The 24403-nt window shown below is 63.8% G+C and overlaps 4 protein-coding genes across 4 annotated transcripts; all 4 read left to right on the forward strand.

The window, feature by feature from the left end:
* Positions 1–217: 217 nt before the first annotated feature.
* On the forward strand, positions 218–4218 carry LOC136567984 (tubulin alpha-1A chain). The gene is made up of 4 exons (XM_066567815.1): positions 218–334; positions 1836–2058; positions 2147–2295; positions 3060–4218. Exons 1-4 carry the CDS (start codon positions 332–334, stop codon positions 4038–4040), a joined length of 1356 nt encoding a protein of 451 aa, XP_066423912.1. The 5' UTR covers positions 218–331; the 3' UTR covers positions 4041–4218.
* Positions 4219–7395: 3177 nt separating this feature from the next.
* Positions 7396–11428, forward strand: LOC136567983 (tubulin alpha-1B chain). The gene is made up of 4 exons (XM_066567814.1): positions 7396–7498; positions 8977–9199; positions 9288–9436; positions 10255–11428. Exons 1-4 carry the CDS (start codon positions 7496–7498, stop codon positions 11233–11235), a joined length of 1356 nt encoding a protein of 451 aa, XP_066423911.1. The 5' UTR covers positions 7396–7495; the 3' UTR covers positions 11236–11428.
* Positions 11429–14242: 2814 nt separating this feature from the next.
* On the forward strand, positions 14243–17012 carry LMBR1L (limb development membrane protein 1 like). Its single transcript, XM_066567835.1, has 14 exons — positions 14243–14332; positions 14419–14522; positions 14594–14720; positions 14805–14873; positions 15023–15087; positions 15199–15268; positions 15384–15470; positions 15654–15730; positions 15812–15889; positions 15982–16055; positions 16160–16250; positions 16444–16510; positions 16601–16762; positions 16850–17012. The coding sequence occupies exons 2-14, from the start codon at positions 14451–14453 to the stop codon at positions 16906–16908; spliced, it is 1098 nt and encodes a 365-aa protein (XP_066423932.1). The 5' UTR covers positions 14243–14332; positions 14419–14450; the 3' UTR covers positions 16909–17012.
* Positions 17013–19455: 2443 nt separating this feature from the next.
* Positions 19456–22949, forward strand: DHH (desert hedgehog signaling molecule). Its single transcript, XM_066567820.1, has 3 exons — positions 19456–19767; positions 21146–21407; positions 22159–22949. The coding sequence occupies exons 1-3, from the start codon at positions 19456–19458 to the stop codon at positions 22824–22826; spliced, it is 1242 nt and encodes a 413-aa protein (XP_066423917.1). The 3' UTR covers positions 22827–22949.
* The last annotated feature ends 1454 nt before the right edge of the window (positions 22950–24403 follow it).

Here is a 24403-nt window from a genome sequence, read left to right on the forward strand (position 1 = left end):
GGCAGGGACGGTGCCAAGGACACAGCCGGGGCCCCTCCGGCGGCGGGCGGGCGGGCGGGAGGCAGCGGCGGGGCCGGGCCGTGGCCGCCGCAGCCCCCGGGGCCCCCCTCCCGCACCGCCCGGCCTTTGTCTGCGGCTGCGGGGGGGCATTACCTCATTCCGGGCCGCCAATGGGCGCCGCTGCCGCCCGCCCCGCCGCCCCCCCGGCCCCGCCGCCCGCCCCGCCCCGCCGCCGCTATAAAGCCCCGCACCGAGCCCCGCGCTCCGCCGCGCCTCTTACATCGACCGCCTCAGCGTCGGGCTGTGAGACCGCCCCGGACCGACCGCCGCCATGGTGAGGGGGTGCGGGGGGGTCGGGACTTTGTCTCTGTTCCCACGATCCCTGTTCCCTTGTCCCTCCATTCCCGCCGGCCCCATCCCTCCCACCCCCGGCCCCGTGGTTTTCCCCGGTGCCAATCCTGACCTTCCCATCGCTGTCTCAGGTTTTCATCCCCCGCCCCGGCCCCCGTCTCGCCGTTTTTTCTGCTTCCCAACCCCCCCCGATCTCCATTCCCAAGGGCTTCTCGTCCGCCCATCCCGGGATGAGCTCGCGGCGCCGGGACTCCTCCCGCAGCGGGCGTGGCTCCCGTTACACCGAGTAAAATGTGTCGCCCGGGACCCAACCCCGAGTGTAGCTCCGGTTAAATAGGCCTGGAAGGGTCTTCCTGCCTCCCCCGAGCCCGCAGCGGGCGTGGCTCCCGTTAAACCGGGCAGGATGGGACCTCCAGGACTTAGGACTAAGCTTCTATAGGGCGTGGCTCCCGTTAAACCGGGCAGGATGAGACCCCCGGGACTCGGCACTAAGCTTCCATAGGGCGTGGCTCCCGTTAAACCGGCCAGGATGGATCCCTGGCGCTGATCCACGGTACCGCACCGGGCGTGGTTCCCATTAAACCGGGCAAGATGAGACCCCCCGGGACCGAGCCCCGAGCCTGCACTGGGCGTGGCTCCCGTTAAACCGGGCAGGATGGAACCCCGAGACGCGGTTAAACCCGACAGGATGGCTCCCCGGTACCGAACCCCGAGCCCGAACCGGACGTGGCTCCCGTTAAACCGGGCAGGATGGGTCCCCTGAGCTAAACCCGTACTGGGCGTGGCACCGGATGAAAGGGGCAGAATCGGGACTCCATCTTTCGGTACCGAGCCAGCGTCCGTCCGTGGGCGTGGCTCCCGTTAAACCGGGCAGGACAGACCCCCAAGCCCCGGTGCTGAGCCCTCAGCTTGCGCTGGGCGTGTCCCCGGTACAATGGAGCAGAAAGTGTCCCCGGTGCGGGGTGGGCAGTGGGGAATGACCCCCCAATGCTGAGAACCCCATCCCGCACCAGAAATCGAAGCACGGCAGGATGGGGACCCCCCCCCCTCCCCCCCCCGTCTCGCACTGGGCGTGGCATTGCTTCGACTGGGACGCGGGTGGGCAGGAGGAGCCCACGGTGCTGAGCCACCCTGGGGCTTTGCTGGGTCTCATCAGGGCAGGGTGGGGCAGGATGGCAACCCCGGGGCTCCCTGTGTCACCCTGGGCGCAGCCCCAGCCCCTCGGGGCAGGATGAGCCACAAGTGCTGAGCTCCTCATCCCCCACAGGCGGGGTGCCAGCAGTGATGGGTACGGGGCAGGATGGGACCCCTGCAGTGGGGGCACCCCCAGACCCAGAACAATCTGTGTGCACCCCCAGACCCAGAACAATAGGTGTGTCTAGGCAGGATCTGACCCCATCCAGCTTTCAGGAGGGACCCTTCCCAGCTCGGTGAGTGCTGGGGGGGGACAAAAGGGGGTGACCCAGCGGTGTGTGCCCCCGCAGCGCGAGTGCATCTCCATCCACGTGGGCCAAGCGGGCGTGCAGATCGGCAATGCGTGCTGGGAGCTGTACTGCCTGGAGCACGGCATCCAGCCCGACGGGCAGATGCCCAGCGACAAGACCATCGGCGGGGGGGACGACTCCTTCAACACCTTCTTCAGCGAGACGGGCGCCGGCAAGCACGTGCCCCGGGCCGTGTTCGTGGACCTGGAGCCCACGGTGATCGGTGAGCGCGCGCGGGGAGCGGGCGGCGGGCGGGGCGGGCGCTGGCGGCGGGCGGCGGCTGCTAACGGGGCCCGGGGCTGTCCCCGCAGACGAGGTGCGCACGGGCACGTACCGGCAGCTCTTCCACCCCGAGCAGCTGATCACGGGCAAGGAGGATGCGGCCAACAACTACGCCCGCGGGCACTACACCATCGGCAAGGAGATCATCGACCTGGTGCTCGACCGCATCCGCAAGCTGGTAGGGGCACTGGGGGGTGCAGGTGGCGGGCGAGGACAAAGCCTCCATTCTGTCTTGCTCTCCCTTCCAGACTCGCTGGGTTGGGTTTAGATTTAATTTATTAATTAATGTTAATCCTGTTGTGCAGTGGCTGCCATTGGCCGGCAGCGGGACGCGGCGCAGCTGGAGCTGGAGCGGCTCCACAGCGCCGCAGCCCCCGGGCGCTGCCGGTGCTGAGCTCGGCAATTCCCTCTTTGTTCCCACTTGGCTCCTGACGTGGCCGAGTCCAGCTGCGTGTGCTGGGAACGGGCAGCCCCAAACCGGTCCCTTCCATAGTCATGTGGCCGTGATAGTTCATGGTCAAACTGGTCCCCACGATGCTGCTGAGCCGGTAGCAATTGTGCCCTTTGAGGTGCCCCTGGGCACTGCCTCACCCCAGAGGCCAAGCAGCTTCCCTGGTGATTCACCGTGAGTCAGTGGGTCACAGATGGAGTCACTGCCACCCTGTCCCCCATCCTGCTGACTCTGCCTCTGCTGCTGGAAAGCCCCCAAATGTCCTCATGAGGCCACAGAGAGGAGTAACTTCTGCTGCCTGGAACAAACGTGCCCCTCCTTATCTCCACTGAGTGTCCCCAAATCCCTGCAGGACGGGGTCCCTTTCCCTCGACCTGCTGGGAAGGTCCTGAGATCATGGGGGGAAAATTTTCCTTCCAGGGCAAGTCAGCAACAGCTGAAGTTGAGAATTCCTGACAGTTTGGTCTTGTTTTCCTCTTCCCACCTGGCAGGCTGACCAGTGCACAGGGCTGCAGGGCTTCCTGGTGTTCCACAGCTTTGGCGGTGGCACCGGCTCTGGCTTCACCTCCCTGCTCATGGAGCGCCTCTCTGTCGACTACGGCAAGAAGTCCAAGCTGGAGTTCTCCATCTACCCAGCCCCGCAGGTGTCCACGGCCGTGGTGGAGCCCTACAACTCCATCCTGACCACCCACACCACCCTGGAGCACTCCGACTGCGCCTTCATGGTGGACAACGAGGCCATCTACGACATCTGCCGCCGCAACCTGGACATCGAGCGCCCAACCTACACCAACCTCAATAGGTTGATAGGCCAGATTGTGTCCTCCATCACGGCCTCTCTGCGCTTTGATGGAGCCCTGAACGTCGACCTGACAGAATTCCAGACCAACCTGGTGCCCTACCCCCGCATCCACTTCCCTCTGGCCACCTATGCCCCGGTTATCTCTGCTGAGAAGGCTTATCACGAGCAGCTCTCTGTGGCTGAGATCACCAACGCCTGCTTTGAGCCGGCCAACCAGATGGTCAAGTGTGACCCTCGGCACGGCAAGTACATGGCGTGCTGCCTGCTGTACCGCGGGGACGTGGTGCCCAAGGATGTCAACGCCGCCATCGCCACCATCAAGACCAAGCGCACCATCCAGTTTGTGGACTGGTGCCCCACTGGTTTCAAGGTTGGCATCAACTACCAGCCTCCCACGGTGGTGCCCGGGGGCGACCTGGCCAAGGTGCAGAGGGCTGTGTGCATGCTGAGCAACACCACGGCCATCGCCGAGGCCTGGGCCCGCCTGGACCACAAGTTTGACCTGATGTACGCCAAGAGGGCCTTTGTGCACTGGTACGTGGGGGAGGGCATGGAGGAGGGCGAGTTCTCGGAGGCTCGTGAGGATATGGCAGCCCTGGAGAAGGATTATGAGGAGGTGGGGGTGGATTCTGTGGAAGGGGAGGGAGAGGAGGAAGGGGAGGAATATTAAAGTCACAAGGGTGCTGCTGGAACAGGGAACATAAACTAGTTGAAGACCCCGCGGGGTCTGTAGCAGTGTGTGCGCCGCGCTCTGTCCTGTCAATGGTCTGTGCTTCAATGGAAAAAAGTCTGTGACGGACTCACCCGTCCTCTCCTGTGGGTCTGAATAAAAAGCATTCCCTGTCTTACCCTGCCTCTGGTGTCTTCACTCCCTGTGGCAATGTCCCTGCCTGGCTTTGACACTGTCCCCACCAGCACATGACACGGCCCTGCAGTCCCTGTCTGCACCAGGGTCTCCACCGTGTCCCTGAGCGTGTGCTGGGGGTTGTGGTGAGCTCAGCACCCTGCAGACCCCCCAGACTGGTCCTCCCAAACCCATGCTCCATCCTCATCCTGCTGGGCTCGGTGTTGTGCCCCCACCCCAAGGGCTGGGGAAGTGGAGAGGGTTGGATTTTTTAGTACCAGATGTCAAGTGAGTACATTGGGGGTCTCAGCTCCTGTGGCTGGGCTGGAGATGCCCGAATGCCCCCTGTTGAACACAAGTCTTTGGTATCTCTGCTGCCTCCTCTTCCTGGGCAGGGGAGGGGCTGCATTGCCCTGGGGGTGGGGAGGGGAAGCTCTGCCCACCACGGGCGGGAGTGTTGGGGATGGGGGCTCCTTTCATCCAGCTCAGCGTCTGGGGGTTCCTCCAACACCAACCACAATGTGTCCTCAAGTTCCTCTGACTCTTTCTGGGATGAGAAATTGGCCCTGTTGGTCCCAGCCACAGGGGGGAGGGGGAAATGTCATTTCAGCCCCCTGGAATGGGGGGAGCCTCTTCACCCTCCCTCTCCTTTTACCCCTGGAATGGGGGGAGCCTCTTCACCCTCCCTCTCCTCTCCTTTCACCCTGTCCCTCACAGCTCCACGCAGGGATAAATAATGAAGGGGAAGCTGAATGCAGAGTGAAACCTGAGAGGGTGATGCAGCTGAGGGGGGACCCCTGGGACCCTCATTTGTGTGCTGCACCCCTCCCTCTTTTGCACTCTGAGCTCAGGCCAAGCCTTGATGAGCAGCACCAGGGCCAAGCTCCTCGAGTCCATCAGGTCCCAGGAGTTTGTGTTGTCAAACTCCTTGATTTTAAGGAACAGCCTTGGGAAGTAATTTTTTCTGAAGGACAACCCAAGTTTGACAACAAGTGTTTGTTATCAAGCTTTCAAAGGAAGATACAAATTGTGGCCAGGATAGAAAATTAGGATAACTAAAAAGCCAACACTTGCAGTGCTAAAACCAGCAGGTCCTGAGTGAGACCCCCTGGGATGACCAGGAGAACTCTCAGGGACGGTGAGCTCACAAGTTTGGGATTCTTGGAAGGTGAACAGAGCTTGTGCTGATCCCCCAGAACTGGGGGCTCAACCCTTGGCCTGTTGAGAAGACACAAAGGCACTGATGTCAATACTGGACTCAAGGTGGATTTTTTTACAGGTATTTACACCTGCAAATGCTCTTCAGGTATGTGTGTGTGCAAGGCTGAATATTCTATGGCAAATGTCCCAGGAATGTTGCTCTCAGATTCCTTCTTAAGCGCTTTAGATTCATAAATAAAATAGGCCTGTGTGTTACTGTTGTGCCTATAGTAAATTTTATATGAATCTGTTGGTAAATTATTTCAATTAAGCTCTGGATTAAGTGCTCTTAAGCCTTTAGGCTTAAACTTTTGGTGAAGCCCAGGGCTCCGTTTGACAATGGGGCAGGGGGTGACTCTGCCCCTTTTACTCAGTGGGAAGATCTCAATTATTATTCCATTTTATCATTATTTTCCCATTCCCAGCCTCTCATTAGTTCATTTTTGGCCAAATCTACTTTTACACTGATCAATTTCTAATTTCAGCCCCATTTTCCTCTGTTGGCTTTCACTACTGAGTCACAGAGGGAAGTCACCGGTGAATTTTGTCGCCCTTTCACTTTAACATTAAACCTGCTTTTGCTCGTTTTCCGAGCGACCCAAAACACTGCCTAACACCATTCCAGAGCTGACGTGATGCGCGGGGAATTCGGGGGGGGGGGGTGTAACAAACCCCCCCCCCCTCCACAAACCACCCATTCCACAAACAGAACCGGCACCAGCACTTCCAGCACCACCCACCCCCCCACCCCACCCCCCCCCAAATTCCACCCGGGACCCCCAAACTGACATCGGGGTGGGGGCGGCTTGAAGGGTGGATGAGGGGCAGCCGGTTCTTTCCCGGTGGGACCGGAGCGGACACGCGGCCAGCGAGGCAAATGGCGGGGAAGCCACGTCAGCGCTGCAATGCAGCTGCGGCGGATGCTGCAACCGAGCCAGCCCCGGTTGTTGGGCTCGGCTGCCCGGTGACCCCGGTGTGGGGTGGCTCCGGTGCGGCAGGAGGGGATGCGGGACCCCTTTTCCCCCCACTCCCCACACACCCAGCAGCGTGTGCTGCCGAAGTGGCCGCTGGGTTTTCCGCAAAGCTCTTGGCAAAACAGGAAGGGGATTATTGGGTGCAAATAGCTCCGGGGATTAAGTGGGGGCTGGGGATGGCGCCCTCCCGTCCCCCCGGTGCTCTCCGTGGCACGGAGCAGCTCCACGTTGGGGGGCACAGTGGGACGCCCCCCGTTTTATGGCACTCACGGTGGTGCTGCCGACATGGCTGAGACAAACCCCACCCTGAAAAACGGGGTCCATCCTCCTCGGTGTGCGAACCCCGCGGGGGGAGCCCGGACCCCCCCATGGCGGTGGGACCCAGGGGTACAGATGGGCTGGGAGGGGCCGGGGGGTGCAGATGGACTTGGGGGGTGCTGGGTGGGGGGGCTGCTTAGGCTGCAGATGGTCTGGGAGGGACCCCCGGGGTGCAAATAATCCTGGGGGGGGGAGTGGTGCAGATGGGGCAGGGACTGGGGGGGGGGTCCGACCGGAGAAGCCGATTAACAACGCGGGGACGGCGGGGGACGCCACCGGGCGCGGCAGCACGTGCCGCCGCCGCTCCCCCCGCCCCCCCCTCCATGTCGCAGTTTTCCTCCGCAGCGGAGCCGCACCGGGAGGGAGGGGCGGCGGAAGAGGGGAGGGGGGGACGGGCGGGAACGGCAGTGCCCCCCCCAATCCTACGGGACAAACGCGTTACCGGGGGGGGCAGAGCACCACAGGAGGGTCAGACCCCCCCCCTTACCCCGCACTCCAAGCCGTAGGGAGGGGAGGGGGGGGTGGAAGGGGCTGCGGGAGGGTCCCCGTCTCTCCCCCCCCCCAAAAACCCCCGCAGCGCGGAGGGCGGAGGAGGCGGAGCGCGCCACGCGCATCAGCCAATCAGCGATAGGATCGCGCTGATGGATGGGTTTTGCGGCCAATAGGAGCGCGGGGCGGGGGCGCTCGGCCCGCCCCCCGGGCCGGTATATAGGGGGGCGCCCGGGGGCGGCGGTAGCTGGTACTTGCGTCGATTCCTTGCTTGTCGGGACGAGTAACCGAGCTGCAGCCATGGTGAGGGGAGGGGGCTGCAAAAACCCGGGGGACGGGGTTGCAAAAACCCGGGGGACGGGCCCGGGACATGGCGGGAGAAAGGAGGAGCATGGATGGGTCTGGGGGTGCGGGGGATTGGGGGGAAATGGGTGCGGAGGGGAGGGAAGGAGGGGGAAGGAGTGGCGGGGGGGAGATTTCGGGGAGGAGGGAAATAAAGCGGAGGGGTAAAAGGGTGGGGGGCACCATGTCGGGAATTTGGGAGGGGATGGGGGGCATGGATGGGGCCGTGCGTGGGTAGAGGAGGGGATGGGGGTGTTGAGTAGGGATGGAGGATGAGGTCCTTGATGGAGGGAGCACCCCTTGGGGGGAAAGGGGGGGTCACGGCGCTCCTGCGGTGGTCGCACGTGGTCTCCGGTAGCCCACCGGTGGGGGCGGGGTCAGCCCGACCGTTACCGTTCCCGCGCGCGGGAAGGCGCGCGGCGGGGGCACAGCCCCGCCCCTCGCCAGGGCCACAGCCCCGCCCCCCTCCGTACCCACCCTTCTCCCCTAAATCCATCCTGGATTCCCCCCCAGTCTAACCTCAACATCCCTCGAAACACGGAATTCCATTTTTTCTCCCCACCCGAGCCGGTGATCCCGATCCCACTCCATGGCTCCTGCGGGGGGTCTCCCCCTGGTCCAGGCCCCCCCCTAAACCGCGGGCTCCCCCCGGCCCGGGTGGGAGGAACGCGGGGAGCAGGTGGGGAATGTGCAGGGAGCGGCCGGGAATGTCCGCGTTTCGGGTCAGCTGGTGCAGTCCCTGCCCCGCTGCTGCGCTCAGCTTCCTCTTCCTCCTCCTCCTGACCTCGCCCTGCCCAGGCTGCCCGGCTGGAAAATGTCCTCCCCGGGCGCCATTTGGGAGCAGATGGTGGCAGCTGCGGGGTGGTGGGACCCCCACAGGTGGCTGCGGTCTGTTCCCAAACACGGATGTCACCCCACAGATCCCTCCTCGCATCCTGGGTGACCCCAGCAGAGCTCGGCCACTCGTTAGGGTGGCACTAGGGCACAAACGGGGTTTGGGGGTGCTGAGCTTGAGGCTATGTGAGATCTTTTTATCCCACCGAGGGCAGGGTCACAGCTCCCAGGAGGGGCAGGATGGGACCCTCGGAGCTGAGCACTGAGACGTTCCTGGGATATGGGGGTGTCTCTGTCCCTGTAGAGGGGGGTTAAGTGTCCCTGTCCTCACAGGAGACTGGGAATAGTGGGGACCAGCAATAACCCTGGGGAACCCCAATTTCTGGCTCTGTGGGGTGCGTAGGGTGAAGGCACCAACTGGTGCAGGGTCTCAGCGGCTGGGGAGGAGGAGCAGGATGGCAGCAGCAAAGCTGAGCACAACGGGAGCAAGTGGGCAGGATGTGGCCCCATCCAGCCTTGAGGAGAGACCCTTCCCAGCCCAGGGGGTGCCGGGGCGGGACAGAGAGGGGACCGAGGAGGTGACCGAGTGGCGTGTGCCCCCACAGCGCGAGTGCATCTCCATCCACGTGGGCCAAGCGGGCGTGCAGATCGGCAATGCGTGCTGGGAGCTGTACTGCCTGGAGCACGGCATCCAGCCCGACGGGCAGATGCCCAGCGACAAGACCATCGGCGGGGGGGACGACTCCTTCAACACCTTCTTCAGCGAGACGGGCGCCGGCAAGCACGTGCCCCGGGCCGTGTTCGTGGACCTGGAGCCCACGGTGATCGGTGAGCGCGCGCGGGGGGCGGGCGGCGGGCGGGGCGGGCGCTGGCGGCGGGCGGCGGCTGCTAACGGGGCCCGGGGCTGTCCCCGCAGACGAGGTGCGCACGGGCACGTACCGGCAGCTCTTCCACCCCGAGCAGCTGATCACGGGCAAGGAGGATGCGGCCAACAACTACGCCCGCGGGCACTACACCATCGGCAAGGAGATCATCGACCTGGTGCTCGACCGCATCCGCAAGCTGGTAGGGGCACTGGGGGGTGCAGGTGGGGTGGGTTCGTCCCTGCGGAGGATGTGGGGACAAAGGGAAGCTCCAGGTGTGCCTGGGCAGGTCCTTCTCAGCCCATCAGCGCTGTGGGGCAGAGAGTTGTGCCAGGAGGGATCAGCCCTGGCTTGTGCCAGGAGGGGTCTCCTGCCTTCCTGGTGGGGGCTGCATGACCCCTGTTGTGCCTCCAGGACCTGGATGGATTTGAGCCTGCAGCACATCCTGGCTCCCTCTGGGGTCTGGAAGCTCTAAGTGATCAGGATCAGCCCCTTGCCTTGCCCTTGACCTGAATCCCTTTACTCAGGGCTCTGCAAGCCCACCATCACAGGATGTGCGCCTTGAGCTTGGCACATTCCAGGGGTGTGATGGGGCTTGTGGCATTCTGTGTCATTTCAGTCTCTGGGAAAACCTTATTTCATCCCTTTTTAAGGTCATTTGAGGTTTCTCCTTGATCTGGATGCTGATCCTGCTTGACCAACTGCTTATGAGCAGCTGTGCTGAGTATTTAACTCTTGCTGGGGCAGCTCTAGTGGATTGCCCCTTCCCCAAAGCAGATTGCCAGGGTCATAGAAGGAAACAGCTGAAGGGAGGGGGCAGGAAGGGTTCCCTTCTCCTGAGGGCAGGTCATGCTGGAACACAGGGTGCTGTGGCTGGAAGTGGAATGGACAGAGGTGCCCCAAAAGTCTGAGATCCTTCTGGGAAATAACGTGTCTTCCTGGGCAACTCAGCAACTTCAGTAACAGCTGCAGTTCAGAATTCCTGACAGTTTGGTCTTGTTTTCCCCTTCCCACCTGCAGGCTGACCAGTGCACAGGGCTGCAGGGCTTCCTGGTGTTCCACAGCTTTGGCGGTGGCACCGGCTCTGGCTTCACCTCCCTGCTCATGGAGCGCCTCTCTGTCGACTACGGCAAGAAGTCCAAGCTGGAGTTCTCCATCTACCCAGCCCCACAGGTGTCCACAGCCGTGGTGGAGCCCTACAACTCCATCCTGACCACCCACACCACCCTGGAGCACTCCGACTGCGCCTTCATGGTGGACAACGAGGCCATCTACGACATCTGCCGCCGCAACCTGGACATCGAGCGCCCAACCTACACCAACCTGAACCGCCTCATCAGCCAGATCGTGTCCTCCATCACGGCCTCTCTGCGCTTTGACGGAGCCCTGAACGTCGACCTGACAGAATTCCAGACCAACCTGGTGCCCTACCCCCGCATCCACTTCCCTCTGGCCACCTATGCCCCGGTTATCTCTGCTGAGAAGGCTTATCACGAGCAGCTCTCTGTGGCTGAGATCACCAATGCCTGCTTTGAGCCAGCCAACCAGATGGTCAAGTGTGACCCTCGGCACGGCAAGTACATGGCGTGCTGCCTGCTGTACCGCGGGGACGTGGTGCCCAAGGATGTCAACGCCGCCATCGCCACCATCAAGACCAAGCGTAGCATCCAGTTTGTGGACTGGTGCCCCACTGGTTTCAAGGTTGGCATCAACTACCAGCCTCCCACGGTGGTGCCCGGGGGCGACCTGGCCAAGGTGCAGAGGGCTGTGTGCATGCTGAGCAACACCACGGCCATCGCCGAGGCCTGGGCCCGCCTGGACCACAAGTTTGACCTGATGTACGCCAAGAGGGCCTTTGTGCACTGGTACGTGGGGGAGGGCATGGAGGAGGGCGAGTTCTCGGAGGCTCGTGAGGATATGGCAGCCCTGGAGAAGGATTATGAGGAGGTGGGGGTGGATTCTGTGGAAGGGGAGGGAGAGGAGGAAGGGGAGGAATACTAAACGCTGCATTCCTGCTGTCACTGTCGCATGTCCACGAAATGTCTGCTTCAAACACTTGAGCTTCCTTGTGCACTGCGTGGGGTTTGGCCCCGTGGGCTCAGCCAGGGATGTGCTGCCCTCTCGGATGTGATCATGCAGATTTTCCATGTGTCTGTGATTTTACCGTGTCTGTGAATAAAAGGCTTTAAGAGAAGCTACACTGTGTCGGATACAAATCCTCTGTGTCAGTGCCCACTCTCACCCAGGCCGGCTGGCCCCATCCCATGGGAACAGACTGTCCCTTTTGTCTGTGCCCAATGAGGCAGCTGGCATGGCACCACTGTTACCCGAGCTGCCCAGCAGAGCTGGGGGGGCGATGCCCCCACATCGCTGGGTTCCCCAGGGTGGGAGCTCACCCTGGGTGCTGCTGTCCTCCATCATGAGCTGCCTGTGATCCCCCCAGCGAGGCCATGCCCTGCGCGGCGGCCCCAGCTCTCGGGAGCCCAGCCCTGCCCCCCGCGGCTCTCCGTGATTAACACACCCGGGATTATCCCGGTCCCGGGATTAGCTCCATCCCTGCTCCTAATTCCGGGGGGCTCCGCTGGGGCCGCGGGCCCGTGGGAGCGGTGGGCGGGCTCAGCCAATCAGCGCGCGGCGCGCCGCACTTCAGCCAATGAGCTCCGCCTCATTCAACCTTCTGAACCAATGGGCGGTAGGGGGCGGGGCCTGCGGGGCCCGTTCATCCAGTGGGGGAGCGAATACTTTGTAGCGCGTAAGGGGGCGTGGTCATGGGAGGGGCGGGGCCTCAACGGCGGCGCCGGGCTGGACCCGGCGGGCTCAGAGCGGCGATACGGGAGCGGTACCGGAGCGGCCGGACCGGCGTGGCGGTACCGGCCTTGCTCTCCTGCCCCTGCCCCCGGCAGCCCTGGCCGGCCCTGCCATGCTGGCCGCAGAATGGCCCCTGTGGAGCAGGACGCGCTGGCCGTGCGGGAGCAGCTCTTCCACGAGAGGGTCCGCGAGTGCATCGTGAGTGCCCGGGGGCGGCGGGGAAGGGGCTCGGTGTGGCGGGGAGAGGTGGGAGGGCGGCTGGGGGGCTCGCAGCACTCCATGGGACCGTCGGGATCGCACGGCTGTGGCAGGGCTCCACACCCCTTGCTTATCGGGGCCAGAGCCGCCGTGGCCGCGTGTGCCCAGCAGATAGTGGGGTGTCATGGCTGGACCCTCCTGAGCCCCTGCCGCGACCCCTCTACCCGTTCCAGCAGTCCCAGCTGCGCTCCCGTCGTGCTGGGAGGGCTGGAAGTGCTGTGGTGGTGTCAGAGCCGGGCCAGCCCCATGCCAGGCTCCTGGCTCTGTCCTTGTCCCCAGGCCAGCAGCTTGGGGTCAGCAGGACCCTACAGAGCTCCCTAAACCTCGGACACAGCTGGGGCTGCTCCTCTGCTCAGGGATGGGGATGACCTGGATGTCCCGGTCCTGGCATCTCCTGAGGGCCTTGGGGGTGCTGCAGGCACGGCAGCCAAGGGGGCTGTGACCAGCAGTGCCAAGGCCACCTTGCCACAGCCACATTCGGTGCCTACAGGGCAGAGCTGGTGGCCCTGAGCCCCCAGACCTCCATCTTGGGGTGCTACATCTCAGCCAGGAGCCCCTGGCTTGGCACACAAAACCTTCTTAGCCTGACTTCACTGAGTACAGGAGGAATTGGGGGTCCCCCCACCAGGCAGAGTAAACCAGGGGGTACAGCCCATGGCAGGAGGGAACCTGTGGCCTGAGCCCCTTCACTGGGTGGGAGCAGGAGCAGGAGGACCTGCTGGGTGCTGCCCTTTTGGGAGTGCAGAGCTGGGCCAGCTTTGGGGGCTCCCTGGCATCCCACTGGCACATCCTGGGCACCCCCAGGCAGGCAGGAGGGAGGTGCCACAGCTCCTTCCTGCTGCACCTGTGCCAAGGTGGAGGATTCAGGCGACCTTTCCTCATCCTGCCGCGTTCCCAGAGGGATGAAAGGTCGCCGTGTTCCCTGAACATCGCCGGCGCTGGCCTGACCTCGGCGTTCCAGCGGGGGCAGCAGGGACACCGCAGATGTCCTTGGCTCCTCATTCAAGGCTGTTCTCGTGGCTCTGCCAGCAAGGCCAGGGCTGTGGGACCCAGCAGTTCAGGGATGTCCCACGGGGTCACAGATTTGCCAGCACAGGCTGATCCAGGCCTTCCTGGGTGGGTCCTCAGCCCCCCTCCCTGGTCTGGGTGCTGTGCCAGCCTGTGGGCACCCATGCATGAGGCCTGGGTGCAGTGCCCATTGAACAGATAGGTCTGAGCACACCAGTGGGGTGGAACCAGGGCCAGGAGTGGAAAAACAAATAGGGTGGAGCTGACAAGCCCCAGGGCTGGCAGCATCCCCTTGGGGCCTGCCCACAGTGCCCACACTCCTCTGCCCACAGATCTGTGCCCTGCTCTTTGCCAGCCTCTACATCCTCTGCCACTTCATCATAACCCACTTTAAGAAGCACACGGATTTCACAGCAGGTAAGAGAGTGGGAGCTGCCAGAGCCAGGCAGCCCTCAACAGCCAAATTCAGCCTCCTGAGGGTTCTTCCTGCTCCTCCATTGCTTTTGGCCTCCCTCAGCACCCCCAGTCCCACCACAGCCTGATTACTGTGACACCAATTGCTGCCCTAGGTGGGAGCAAAGCCAGAATTCCCTGGGAGGATTTCTGCAGCATTTGGAGAGGGGAGAACTCGGGCAGGGGGAGGCAGTGATGCTTTGGGCAGCCCTACCTCCCCCAGCCCTTTGGTTTGGGATTTTGTCCCCACAGTTCATGATGACGAGGACGCTGCTGTCAACAGGATTGCGTGAGTTCCTGTTTGTCCCCTTCCTCATCCTCTTCCTCAGCCAGGACACCGTGTCCTGGGTGCTGGTGATGCTGGGGGGTAAAACTGGGCTGTGACACCCAGAGGAAGCCTGACCCAGAGGTGCTGCTTGTCCCTGTGGCAGGCTGGGGCTCTGTACCTTCACCCTGGCTGTGGCACTGGGTGCTGTCCTGCTCCTGCCCTTCTCCATCATCAGCAACGAGGTGCTGCTCTCCTTCCCCCAGAATTACTACATCCAGTGGCTCAACGGCTCCCTCATTCATGGTGGGTGACCCTGGGTGGCCCCAAAATCTGTGGGCCAGCGTTGCCCTGCCTGGCAGCTCACCCCATGCTGGTTCCCGTTCTTCCAGGCCTCTGGAATTTGGTTTTCCTCTTCTCCAACATGTCCCTGGTCTTCCTCATGCCCTTTGCCTACTTCTTCACCGAGTCAGAGGGGTTTGCAGGATGCAAGAAGGTGGGTGACCCTACACTTGTCCCCACCCCTGTCCCCTTCTCTGTGACTCCCTGCTAACCCAGCTCCTGCAGGGCATCATGGCCAGGGTGTATGAGACCTCGGTGGTGCTGCTGCTGCTGACCCTGCTGGTGCTGGGCATGGTCTGGGTGGCCTCTGCCATCGTGGGCAACGACGCTGCCAGTCGCCAGTCACTCTATGGTGGGTGAGCTGGGCTCTAGACCCTGGCACTGAGTGGAACAAGGGATTTCTGGTGCCCCTGGCCTGATCCTGCTGTCTCTGCAGATCTCTGGGAATATTATCTGCCCTACCTCTACTCCTGCATCTCGCTTTTTGGTGTCCTGCTGCTGCTGTGTAAGTTGTGTCCTCACGAGGCCCTGCTCCATGCAAATGGGGTCTGGAGGGGCCATGGCTCATGGCTGAGGCCTCCAGGATCCTTCTGAGGGTGTGGGGAGGGCTAGGATGGTGGGACACCTCCTCTTCAGCCTCTTCTCCCACCACAGTGTGCACCCCCTTTGGCCTCTCCACCATGTTCACTGTCACTGGGAAGCTGCTGGTGAAACCCCGGGTAAGGCGTCACCCCACAGTCCCTCTGCCCCACATTTGGGGGTGACTGTCCCCAGGGCTGCCATTCACACAGCCCAGCAGCCACTCACAGGCTCCTCCCCCACCCTTCCAGCTCCTGGAGGACCTGGATGAGCAGCTGAGCTGCACAAGGTTTGAGGAAGCCGCTGTGTCCCACAGGATCCGCTCTGGTGGGTGCTGCTGCTTGGCAAAGGGGAGAGCAAAGGGTGGATTGGGGGGTCCCTCTACCCCACCACAGAGGAACCCTCATCCCCCTGAGCCCCTTGGGTGTCTCCCCAGCAGGCAAAGCTTCCTGCTGGCTGAATCTGGACATGGAGATGCTGCGGGAGCAATTCTTTGCCATCCGGAGCAAGAGGAGGAAGCTGGGTGAGGAGCCTGGCTGGGGGCAAAGGGACACTGGGTGCCCTCCAGGCTGGCACTGGGAGCACTGGGCCCTGGCAATCCATGGAGGGAGATGGGCAGGGGGCTGCTACCTCCCATCCTGCCCCCTCAATCTGCCCCGGGGTGGGAGCTGTGCCCCCCTCTCACCTGGGCACCTCCTCCCCACAGAGCTGCGGCACCGAGCATCGCTCTGGCAGAGGAACCTGGGCTACCCCCTGGCCATGCTGGGCCTCCTGGCACTGACAGTGAGTTCAGGGCTCTCAGGGGAGCTGGGGGTGTTGTCCCCATCCTCACCACCGCCCTCACTCCCTCCCTGCTCCTCCCAGGGCATCTCTGTGCTCATTGTTTGCTTCCACGTCCTGGAGCTACTGCTGGACGATGCTGCCATGCCACGGGGCATCCAGGTACCCTCCTGGGGGCATGGCACAGCTCAGGGTGGTGTCCCTGGCTGCTCTGGGGACCTTCCTCCTCGACCTGCTCCCTCCTCTTCCTGCAGGACGCCTCCCTGGGCCAGGTTTCCTTCTCCATCTTTGGTTCCTTTGGAGCTGCACTGCAGGTTGTCCTCATTTTGTATCCTTCAGGCGGGCACTTGTGTCCCCAGCGATGTCCCCTGTGTCCCCAACACTGTTCCCAGTGCCAGCCCATCCTGTTTTCCTCCTTAACACTCCTTGCAGCTACCTAATGCTCTCCTCTGTGGTGGGCTTCTACAGCTCCCCCCTGTTCACTCGGCTGCTGCCAGAGAGGCAGGACACCCCCCTCACCAAGGTGGGAACAAAGGATGGGGCTGGGGGGCTCCTGTGGGGGTGCAAGACCCTGTTCCCTACTCTGTGTGTCCCTGTGCAGTCCCCATGTGGGAGGACAGTGCCAGGCAGGACCCCCTCTCCAGTGGTTCCCTGGCATCTGGAAAGTTCCTTGCCCACCCTGCAGAAGCCCCCCCAAACCTCCTCCTTCTCCCCAGATCATCGGGAACTGTGTCTCCTTGCTGGTGCTCAGCTCAGCCCTGCCTGTCTTCTCCAGGACACTGGGTGAGCCTCCCAGAGGGATCAGGGTGATGCCTGCATGGGGGTGGCCCCAGAATGGGGGTGCCCTGACCAATGTACCCCCACCCTGTGCAGGGATCACCCGTTTTGACCTCCTGGGAGATTTTGGCCGCTTCAACTGGTTGGGGAACTTCTACATTGTCTTCCTCTACAACATGGGCTTTGCTGGGCTCACCACGCTGTGCCTGGTCAAAAGGGTCTCCTGGGCAGTCCAGGCCGAGCTCATCCGTGCCTTTGGTGAGGACAGGGACATGGGGACACAGGCCTGGCTGCTGGGGTGTCCCCTGTCCCCCAGCCTGGCTCTCACACTCTCCCTGTCCCCAGGTCTGCACAAGCTGCCGCTGCCCGTGACGCGCCGCAGGACCCGCAGCAAGCCCTGCTAGGGCTGGGGGACAGTGGGGGACAGGGACGTGTCCCCCCTTCCCCTCACTGTGGTGGCTGCCAGCCACAGAGCTGGCCCTGACAGCGCCTGGTGCCTCAGGGCCCCTCAGGGAAAGCTGAGACACCTTTAGGGTTTGCCCCCCCTGCTCTGTCTCAGCTCTTGTGCTACTGAGCCTTGGCCTTGAGCCACGTCCCCAAGGGGTGTGGGGTCCCCCCGAGGCTGTGCTGGCTGCAGCCCCCCCACCCCCATTTACATACCTCGTGCAACAATGGCTGGGACCACCCGCCCCAACCTCTCCTGGCCGCTCCCTGGGGTCTGGGTGAGTTTTAAATGCTGCCCCACCTGTCCTGACCCTATAGAAGGGGGCTCTGTGCCCAGAGTCACTCCACACCCCACCCCTGTGTCACTCTGGGGCTGCAGGGGGACACTGGTTGTCCCCTGCCCACCCTGAGGCCTTTGAGGTCCCTAATGGGGAGGCCTGGGGTGCAGGGCACAACCCCCCCCCCCCCACCTCCTTCAGCTTCTTGATGTGATGAGTATGTCAGGTCTCTGTTACAACAGAACTTGTTTGGAGAAATAAATAGTGACCGTTTTTTATATAAAAATACTTGAAACTGGGGGTTTTATTCCTCCCAAGGGCAGGGCCGAGTAGGAAAGGGGCAGGGGTGGGGTGTCCCTGCCTTGGGGGGGGGTCACAGTCCTGCCCCTCTTTATGGGCCCTATGAGGCCTTAATTAACCCTCTTCCTGGTTGGGGTTAACGAGCTTCTTCCAGGCAGGGCAGCTCCCTGCCTGCTGCCCGGGCTGGGCTGAGGGACCCCGGGGGTGTTGGGGGGCTCCAGGAGGCTTTGGAGTACGGCCTGAGCTCCCCCACATGAGGGGCAAAGCAGAGGCTTCACCTCCTGGCACGGAGGGTCATGCAGCCGGAGCGGAAACTGCCCCGGGAACCGGGGGAACCGGGGGAACCGAACCCCCACCCATCCTGCCCCGCCTGGGGCCGAGCCAGGCCGCCCCCCGCCCCTCCATGGCGGGGGTGGGGGGCCCAGACCCCCCCCTCTCGCCGCCCCCCCCGGTTGGGGCCGAGCAGGAAGCGCAGGAAACCTGGTTTATATTGCAGGAAATGAGGCCATCGGTGCCCGCGATTTCCCCGCGACCTGCTCCCCTCCCAGTCACCCCGGGCTGGCACCGGGGCTGCGGGGGAGCTGGGGGGGGGGACCGGGACCCCCTCTCCGATCCATTCTCAACCTTCCACGACCCCGCTGCTGCCTCCCGCCATCGCCGGGGCCCGCGGTGCCCTTGGGTGCTCTCCCGGTAGCGCTGGGGGCACGGTCCCGGTGCCGGTGCCGGGGGTGCCCATGGCACTGTTGGAGCCCGGTGCCAGTCCCGGAGCAGCCCAGCCCCGTCCTCGGCGGTACCCGGAGCCCTGGCACAGCCCCGGTCCCGCTCCAGGGGTGCCCCGGTGCCGCTCCGGGGCTGCCCCGGTGCCGCTCCGAGGGTTCCCCGGTGCCGGGGCGCGGAGGGGCCGGCCGGGGCAGGGCAGCCCGGCGGGGGCGGCCCCGGGGGATGTGGCCGCCGCTGCCGCCGCTCCCGGGGGCCGGCTCCGAGGCGGGGCCCGACGGGGCTGCCCAGCGCCGGAGCCGAGCGGCCACGGTGGGGGCAGCCCGGCCGGGGCGGCGCACGGTGCCGACCAGCACCCAAGGCAGCCGGTACCGGGGGCTGGGCCAGGAACGGGGACCGGGACCGTGGGTCGGACCGAACAGAGGGGACCGGGGTAGTGCCAGGGAGCGGGTCCCGGGAGCGGGGCTGTGCCAAGGGGACGGAGCAGGTGCGGACACCGGCGGCACAGCCTTAGAATAAGGAGGATCCTCGGTGCAAGGGACAGCGGGAGGAGGAGAAGGACCGGGACGGGGCGTGAGGGGTCCCGGGTCCAGCAGGCGGTGACAGGAGAGGTTCCAGGACCAGAATCGCGGCGTTCGGATGGGATAAGGGGGGGTTCCGGTACCGGAGAGCAGCGCAGGGACCGTGGAGAGGAGGCGGCACCAGAGCGCGGGATTTAGACGGGAACGGGGAGCAAGACTGGGACGCGGGGTCAGATCCCGGTGCCGGTCCCGGGGCAGCCTTAGGAACGGGGTGCCCAGCGCCAGTGCCAGGGCAGTGCCCGGAGCTGGGTGCCGGTGCCCGGTGCTGGGACGCCGTTCCGCGAGGGTTTTCCCTAAGGCTGGGGCTGTGTCGGGAGCTTCCCGGGACCGGGGTACAGGCGAGAGGGTGCTGATCCCGTGGGCGCGCAACCGGCGGCGCTCCGAGTGGGTGGCGGCACCGGCGGGAGGAGGGGGGTACGGGGGGGGTGGTGGTCAGTCGTTCCGAGCGGTCACGGATCCCGCAGCAGCGCCGGGACCGTGGGTGTGAGAAGGAAACGGCGCCGACCCGCCCCTGGCACCGCGACCAACTAAAAGCCCCGGGGCCACCGCACCGGGACCATGCCCGCCCCAGCCGCCCGTGCCCCCGGTGACTGAACGGGACCCACGGAGGCAGCGGGGCCCGGCGGGCGGGATGCCCCGGTGGAGGCCGCTCGCCCTCGTCCTGCTCGGGCTCGCCGCCTGCCTGCTGGCCGCTCCGGTGCTGGGCTGCGGCCCGGGTCGGGGCCCGGTGGGGCGGCGGCGGCTGGGGCGGCGGCAGCTCTCGCCTCTGCTCTACAAGCAATTCGTGCCCAACGTGCCCGAGCAGACGCTGGGGGCGAGCGGGAAGGCGGAGGGCAAAGTGCTGCGGGGCTCGGAGCGCTTCAGGGAGCTGGTGCCCAACTACAACCCCGACATCATCTTCAAGGACGAGGAGAACACGGGGGCGGACCGGCTCATGACCGAGGTGGGGGCTGCGCCCGGCCCGGCCCGGTCCGGCCTTGCTCCCGGGGGCGCGGGGCCGTGGGGGGCGGCGGGGGGGATGGGCGGGATCACAGCGACCCTCGACAGGGCTCACGGACCTTTCTCAGTCGGCATCGACGCGCTCAGGGGCTCACGGAGCTTTCCCGGTCGCCACCGATGCTCTCCAGGGCGCACCGATCATGCCGGGGCTCACGGATCCTCCCGGGTGGCACCGACCCTCCCGGGGCGCAGGGTCCCCCCCGGAGCCTCCCTCCCGGCAGCACCGGAGCCCCGGGACGAGGCGGGACCGTCGGGGATTAACGGGACGGGATGGCACCGGGGGCACGAGGCACCGGCGGCTCCGCTCCCCCAGCGCCGCCGCGTCCCGGCCCCAAGGACAGCGCGGAGCGGGAGGCCCCGGTACCGCTCTCTGTGCTCGGGGGAAATCCGGGGCGGCGGGAGCCCGGGACGCGCCGCGCGCCCGTCGGGATGCTCACGGTTGCCATGGCGAGGGGCGGCCCCGCGGTCGCCATGGCGACGGGGGATGCTGCGAGTGGTCCAGGCGGCGCCGGCAGCTCCCGCGAGCCGGGACGGCGGAGGCGGCGGGGCCGGGGCGGCGGGGCCCGGCGGAGCCGCGGGCACGGAGCCGGCCCGGGGTGCGGGTGGCTGAAAGGGCCCTTTGTGGCCGCGGCGGCATTCCCGGAGCCTGAGGTCAGCTCCGGGCTGGAAGGCGCCTATTGTGGCCGGGCCGGGCCGGGCCGGGCCGAGCGCATTCCTGCCCCCCCGCCGCTGCCGCCCCCCCCGCCCGGCACGGCCGCCCCGGGCCCGCGCCCCGCACTCCCGCCCCCGCGGCCCCGCGATCCCGGAGCCGCTTTGTTGAACGGGGGAGGGAGGGACACACTGGGGCACTGAGGGACGCTGTGACATCAGCAAATGCCGGGGTTGGGGAGGGGGGACAGGGGCAGTTCCGACCCCTGCACCGCACTGCTGATGGGGAGAGGCACCCCAGAACCGCCCAGGACCCCCTACTGTCCCTGTCAGCCCAGATTTGGGGCTGGTTCAGGGTCAGCCGCCCCCAGCTCTGCCTCACGGCCCCCCCCACCAGGTTAATCAGTCACAGCGGTGGCCGCGGGGAAGGTGACACCGTCCCGGTGCCCGTCCCGCTCCCGTGCCCATTCTGCCCGGCTGCCCGCGGAGCAGCTCCACCGCGGGACCCCGGGGCACGTTAACGTTCAACCCACACCCAGCCACGGGAGCAGCTCGGCCATGACCCTCTGTGCACCCTGGGTGGGGGGGCACCCCCACAGCAGCAGCCCCTTTGCAATCCTGGTGTCCGTCTGTCCCTGTGTGTCGTGGCGAGGGTGACACCGGTGTCCCCACAGCGCTGCAAGGAGCGTGTGAACTCGCTGGCCATCGCCGTGATGAACATGTGGCCGGGGGTGAAGCTGAGGGTGACGGAGGGCTGGGATGAAGATGGGCACCACCTCCCCGACTCTCTGCACTACGAGGGCAGGGCTCTGGACATCACCACGTCCGACCGTGACCGCCACAAGTACGGCATGCTGGCACGGCTGGCCGTGGAGGCCGGCTTCGACTGGGTCTACTACGAGTCCAAGGCGCACATCCACGTCTCTGTCAAAGCAGGTACCACGCAGAAGGGGCTGCCAGCAGGGCAGGGGGCTGTAATTCCCATAAAAATCCCAGCTCACAGCCCCTGCTGCTCCCCCTTGATGTCCTGGATCTGTGTGGGATTATTGTTCTGGTTGGTGTCTGGCCCCAGCCTAGCTCCTCCTGGCCCCCTGATTGGCAAAATCCTCACTTTCTCCTCTAAATTTTGACCAGATGGAGACAACCTTGTGGTTCAGCTCCTACCCCCCACCAGGGCAGGGGGCTGTAATTCCCATAAACATCCCAGCCCACAGCCCCGCTGCTCCCCATTGATGTCCTGGATCCATGTGGGATTATTGCTCTGGTTGGTGTCAGCCCCAGCCCAGCTCCCCCTGGTCTACCTGGCCCCCTGATTGGCAAAATTCTCACTTTCCCCTCTAAATTTTGGCCAGATGGAGACAAATTTGTGGCTCAGCTCCTGGTGAGGGGAAAGCAATGCAGCCCCACAGCCCCAGAGTTGCTCCAGCCAGCAGTTACCATCCAGTCCAGAAGTGCCAATTGACAGAAAGTGAAAATGGCCATAAATGTCACCGTTGGAGCCCGGAACAAAGGGCATCAGTGCAGGGTGGACAAAGGGGCCCTGCAGCATTCAGGAGCTGCACGCAGGAAAAATAAAAATACCCCCTTTGTTCTGGGGGTGCTTTGGGGGGTCCGGGGCTCGCCGTTTCCCCTCTGGAGGTGGAGGTGATTGCTGGGGGGACACCAATAACTCTCTCCATCCTCCCAGATAACTCGCTGGCCGTCCGCACCGGTGGCTGCTTCCCCGGCCACGCCACGGTGACGCTGCAGAGCGGGGAGCACCGGGGCCTGGCTGAGCTCCGCCGGGGTGACCGAGTGCTGGGCGCCGAGCCAGGCGGGCGCCTGGTGCCCACCGAGGTGCTGCTCTTCCTCCACCGGGACCTGGGCCAGCGTGCCTCCTTTGTGGCCATCGAGACAGCCAGCCCAGCTCGCCGGCTGCTCCTCACTCCATCGCACCTGGTGTTCACAGCCCGGGGAGAGGGCAACGGTTCTGCCGCTTTCCTGCCCATCTTCGCCCGCCGCGTGCGCCCGGGCGACGCCGTGCTGGCCCACGGGGCTGGCGGGCAGGGGCTGCGCCCCACGAGGGTGCTGAGGGTCTCTCGGGAGGATGGAGTGGGCGTCTTTGCCCCCCTCACCTCTCAGGGCACTTTGCTGGTTAACGGGGTGCTGGCATCCTGCTATGCGGTGCTGGAGAGCCACCGTTGGGCACACAGGGCTTTCGCCCCTCTCCGCCTCTTCCACGGGCTCCTCTCGCTGCTGCCAGCCCACCCCGAGGTGGGCAACGGGACCATGCCCGACGTGGGCATGCACTGGTACTCCCGCCTGCTCTACCGGCTGGCCGGGGGCGTGCTGGACCACGAGGCCCTGCAGGTTTAGGGGTGTCTGCCCCCCATTTCTGGCAGGTGATGCCACACACAGGATGCCACGGCCCTGGGCACCCTCCGGGCACGGGGAGGAGGGACAGGGGCACCCCCGGTGCTGTGGGGAGTTGGGGCTCCACACTGCCCTGGGGCATGGGGTGGGCCCTGTGCTGTGTCCTAAAGCCCCCCATGGCTGGGTCCCCACGCCCAGACCCCCCTGGTATTTATTGCTTTATTAACCACTGCACTGGGGTGGGGTTGGTGCCTGTGAAACCCCAGCCAGGCAGCACCAGACCCTGCCCTGGGGGCCAAATCCAGCTGGGGAAATGCCAAAAGCACCCCAAGATTGAGCAGTTGGCAGCAGTTCCTGCCTGTCCCCTTGCTCTGGGTCTGTCCCTGTCACCCAGAGTGTCCCTGTCACCCACAGGGTGGCTGCAGTGGGCACTGGGTGTCTGCCACGGGCACCCCGTGCCAGGTCCAACTCTAACCATGCTAACTGCTAACCCGCCCTGCTTGAGAGTTTTATTTTTCTATTTATAAATGGTAATATAAATGTCCCCCATGCCTGCCTGCCCTGGCAGGGGGCGGCCTGCTTTTAACCATTTCAGTTAAAAAAAAAAAAAAACAAAAAACAAACAAAAGAAATACTACTATTTAATTGTTTGGGAAAATAAAGAAAATCTATGGCCCTACTGGAGCTGTGGTTGGGGTGTCTGCAGGGGCTGGAATTGACCATTCCAGGGGGTTGGGGGTCCCTGGGGCTGGGTATCCTGAGGGGTTGGAATATCCCAGGGTCTGGGCTGGGTCCCTGTGGGTTTGACATCCTGGGGCTCTGGGGGTTCCTCCAGGACTTTCTGGCCCCCAGATGGGCAAAAAATTCACTTTCCCCTCTAAATGTTGGCCAGATGGAGACAAAATTGGGGTCATCCCAGGCTGGAGGTCCCTGAGGATTGAGTCAGGCATCACGAGAAGCTGGGAATCCCTGGGGCAGGGCCCAAGGGGGGTCAATATCCTGAAATATCCCCGGGGGTCTGAGGGTCCTGGTGCAGGGGGAGGCAGCAATGGGGATTTTGGGGAGCAGGAGCAGTTTGGTGTGGATGTTCCTGGGTGTCCCCAGGCTGGGAAAGGTTGTGGGGAGGGATGGAGGGGGGGACAGGACAAGGACACTCCTTCCCTCTGTGAAAAATGCCAATCATTTGTTTTTAAAATTTTAAAAGTTTAACAGTAAGAAAATGGTTTTAAAAATAGTAATAGAATTAGAGTAATAATAATTTGGACAATTTGAATTAGGACAATATGAGACAATAGAGACAAAGAGTTATGGACGGTGTGGGTACCTTTTTCTGGGCAAAATAAACCCAAAAAAGGACCCACATTAACAGAGGATTAATCCTTAAAAACAATAGCCTGTTGCATATTCATACATCTCATACATGATGCATAAATTCCATTCAAACACAGGATTCTGTCTGGGCAGTGTCAACTTCTTCCTCTGAATCCTAATCTGAATCTTCCTGCCCGAGCGAGGCGGGAAAAAGTTTGTTTCTCCTGATAATGGAGCAATAAATTCTCTTTCTCTAAAAGATTTAGGTG

Source organism: Molothrus aeneus, chromosome 30 (assembly GCF_037042795.1).
Source record: "Molothrus aeneus isolate 106 chromosome 30, BPBGC_Maene_1.0, whole genome shotgun sequence".
In the NCBI taxonomy this organism is placed as follows: Eukaryota; Metazoa; Chordata; class Aves; order Passeriformes; family Icteridae; genus Molothrus; species Molothrus aeneus.

Coding starts and splice junctions, on each gene's coding strand:
- LMBR1L (XM_066567835.1), top strand. CDS start 14,451: ATGTCCCTGGTCTTCCTCATGCCCTTTGCCTACTTCTTCACCGAGTCA. Junction 15,088..15,198: donor AGCTGCTGGTGAAACCCCGG/GTAAGGCGTCAC, acceptor CCACCCTTCCAG/CTCCTGGAGGACCTGGATGA. Junction 16,056..16,159: donor CTGCAGGTTGTCCTCATTTT/GTATCCTTCAGG, acceptor CACTCCTTGCAG/CTACCTAATGCTCTCCTCTG.
- LOC136567983 (XM_066567814.1), top strand. Junction 9,200..9,287: donor CCTGGAGCCCACGGTGATCG/GTGAGCGCGCGC, acceptor CTGTCCCCGCAG/ACGAGGTGCGCACGGGCACG. Junction 9,437..10,254: donor TCGACCGCATCCGCAAGCTG/GTAGGGGCACTG, acceptor TCCCACCTGCAG/GCTGACCAGTGCACAGGGCT.
- DHH (XM_066567820.1), top strand. CDS start 19,456: ATGCCCCGGTGGAGGCCGCTCGCCCTCGTCCTGCTCGGGCTCGCCGCC. Junction 19,768..21,145: donor CGGACCGGCTCATGACCGAG/GTGGGGGCTGCG, acceptor GTGTCCCCACAG/CGCTGCAAGGAGCGTGTGAA. Junction 21,408..22,158: donor CCACGTCTCTGTCAAAGCAG/GTACCACGCAGA, acceptor CCATCCTCCCAG/ATAACTCGCTGGCCGTCCGC.
- LOC136567984 (XM_066567815.1), top strand. Junction 2,059..2,146: donor CCTGGAGCCCACGGTGATCG/GTGAGCGCGCGC, acceptor CTGTCCCCGCAG/ACGAGGTGCGCACGGGCACG. Junction 2,296..3,059: donor TCGACCGCATCCGCAAGCTG/GTAGGGGCACTG, acceptor CCCACCTGGCAG/GCTGACCAGTGCACAGGGCT.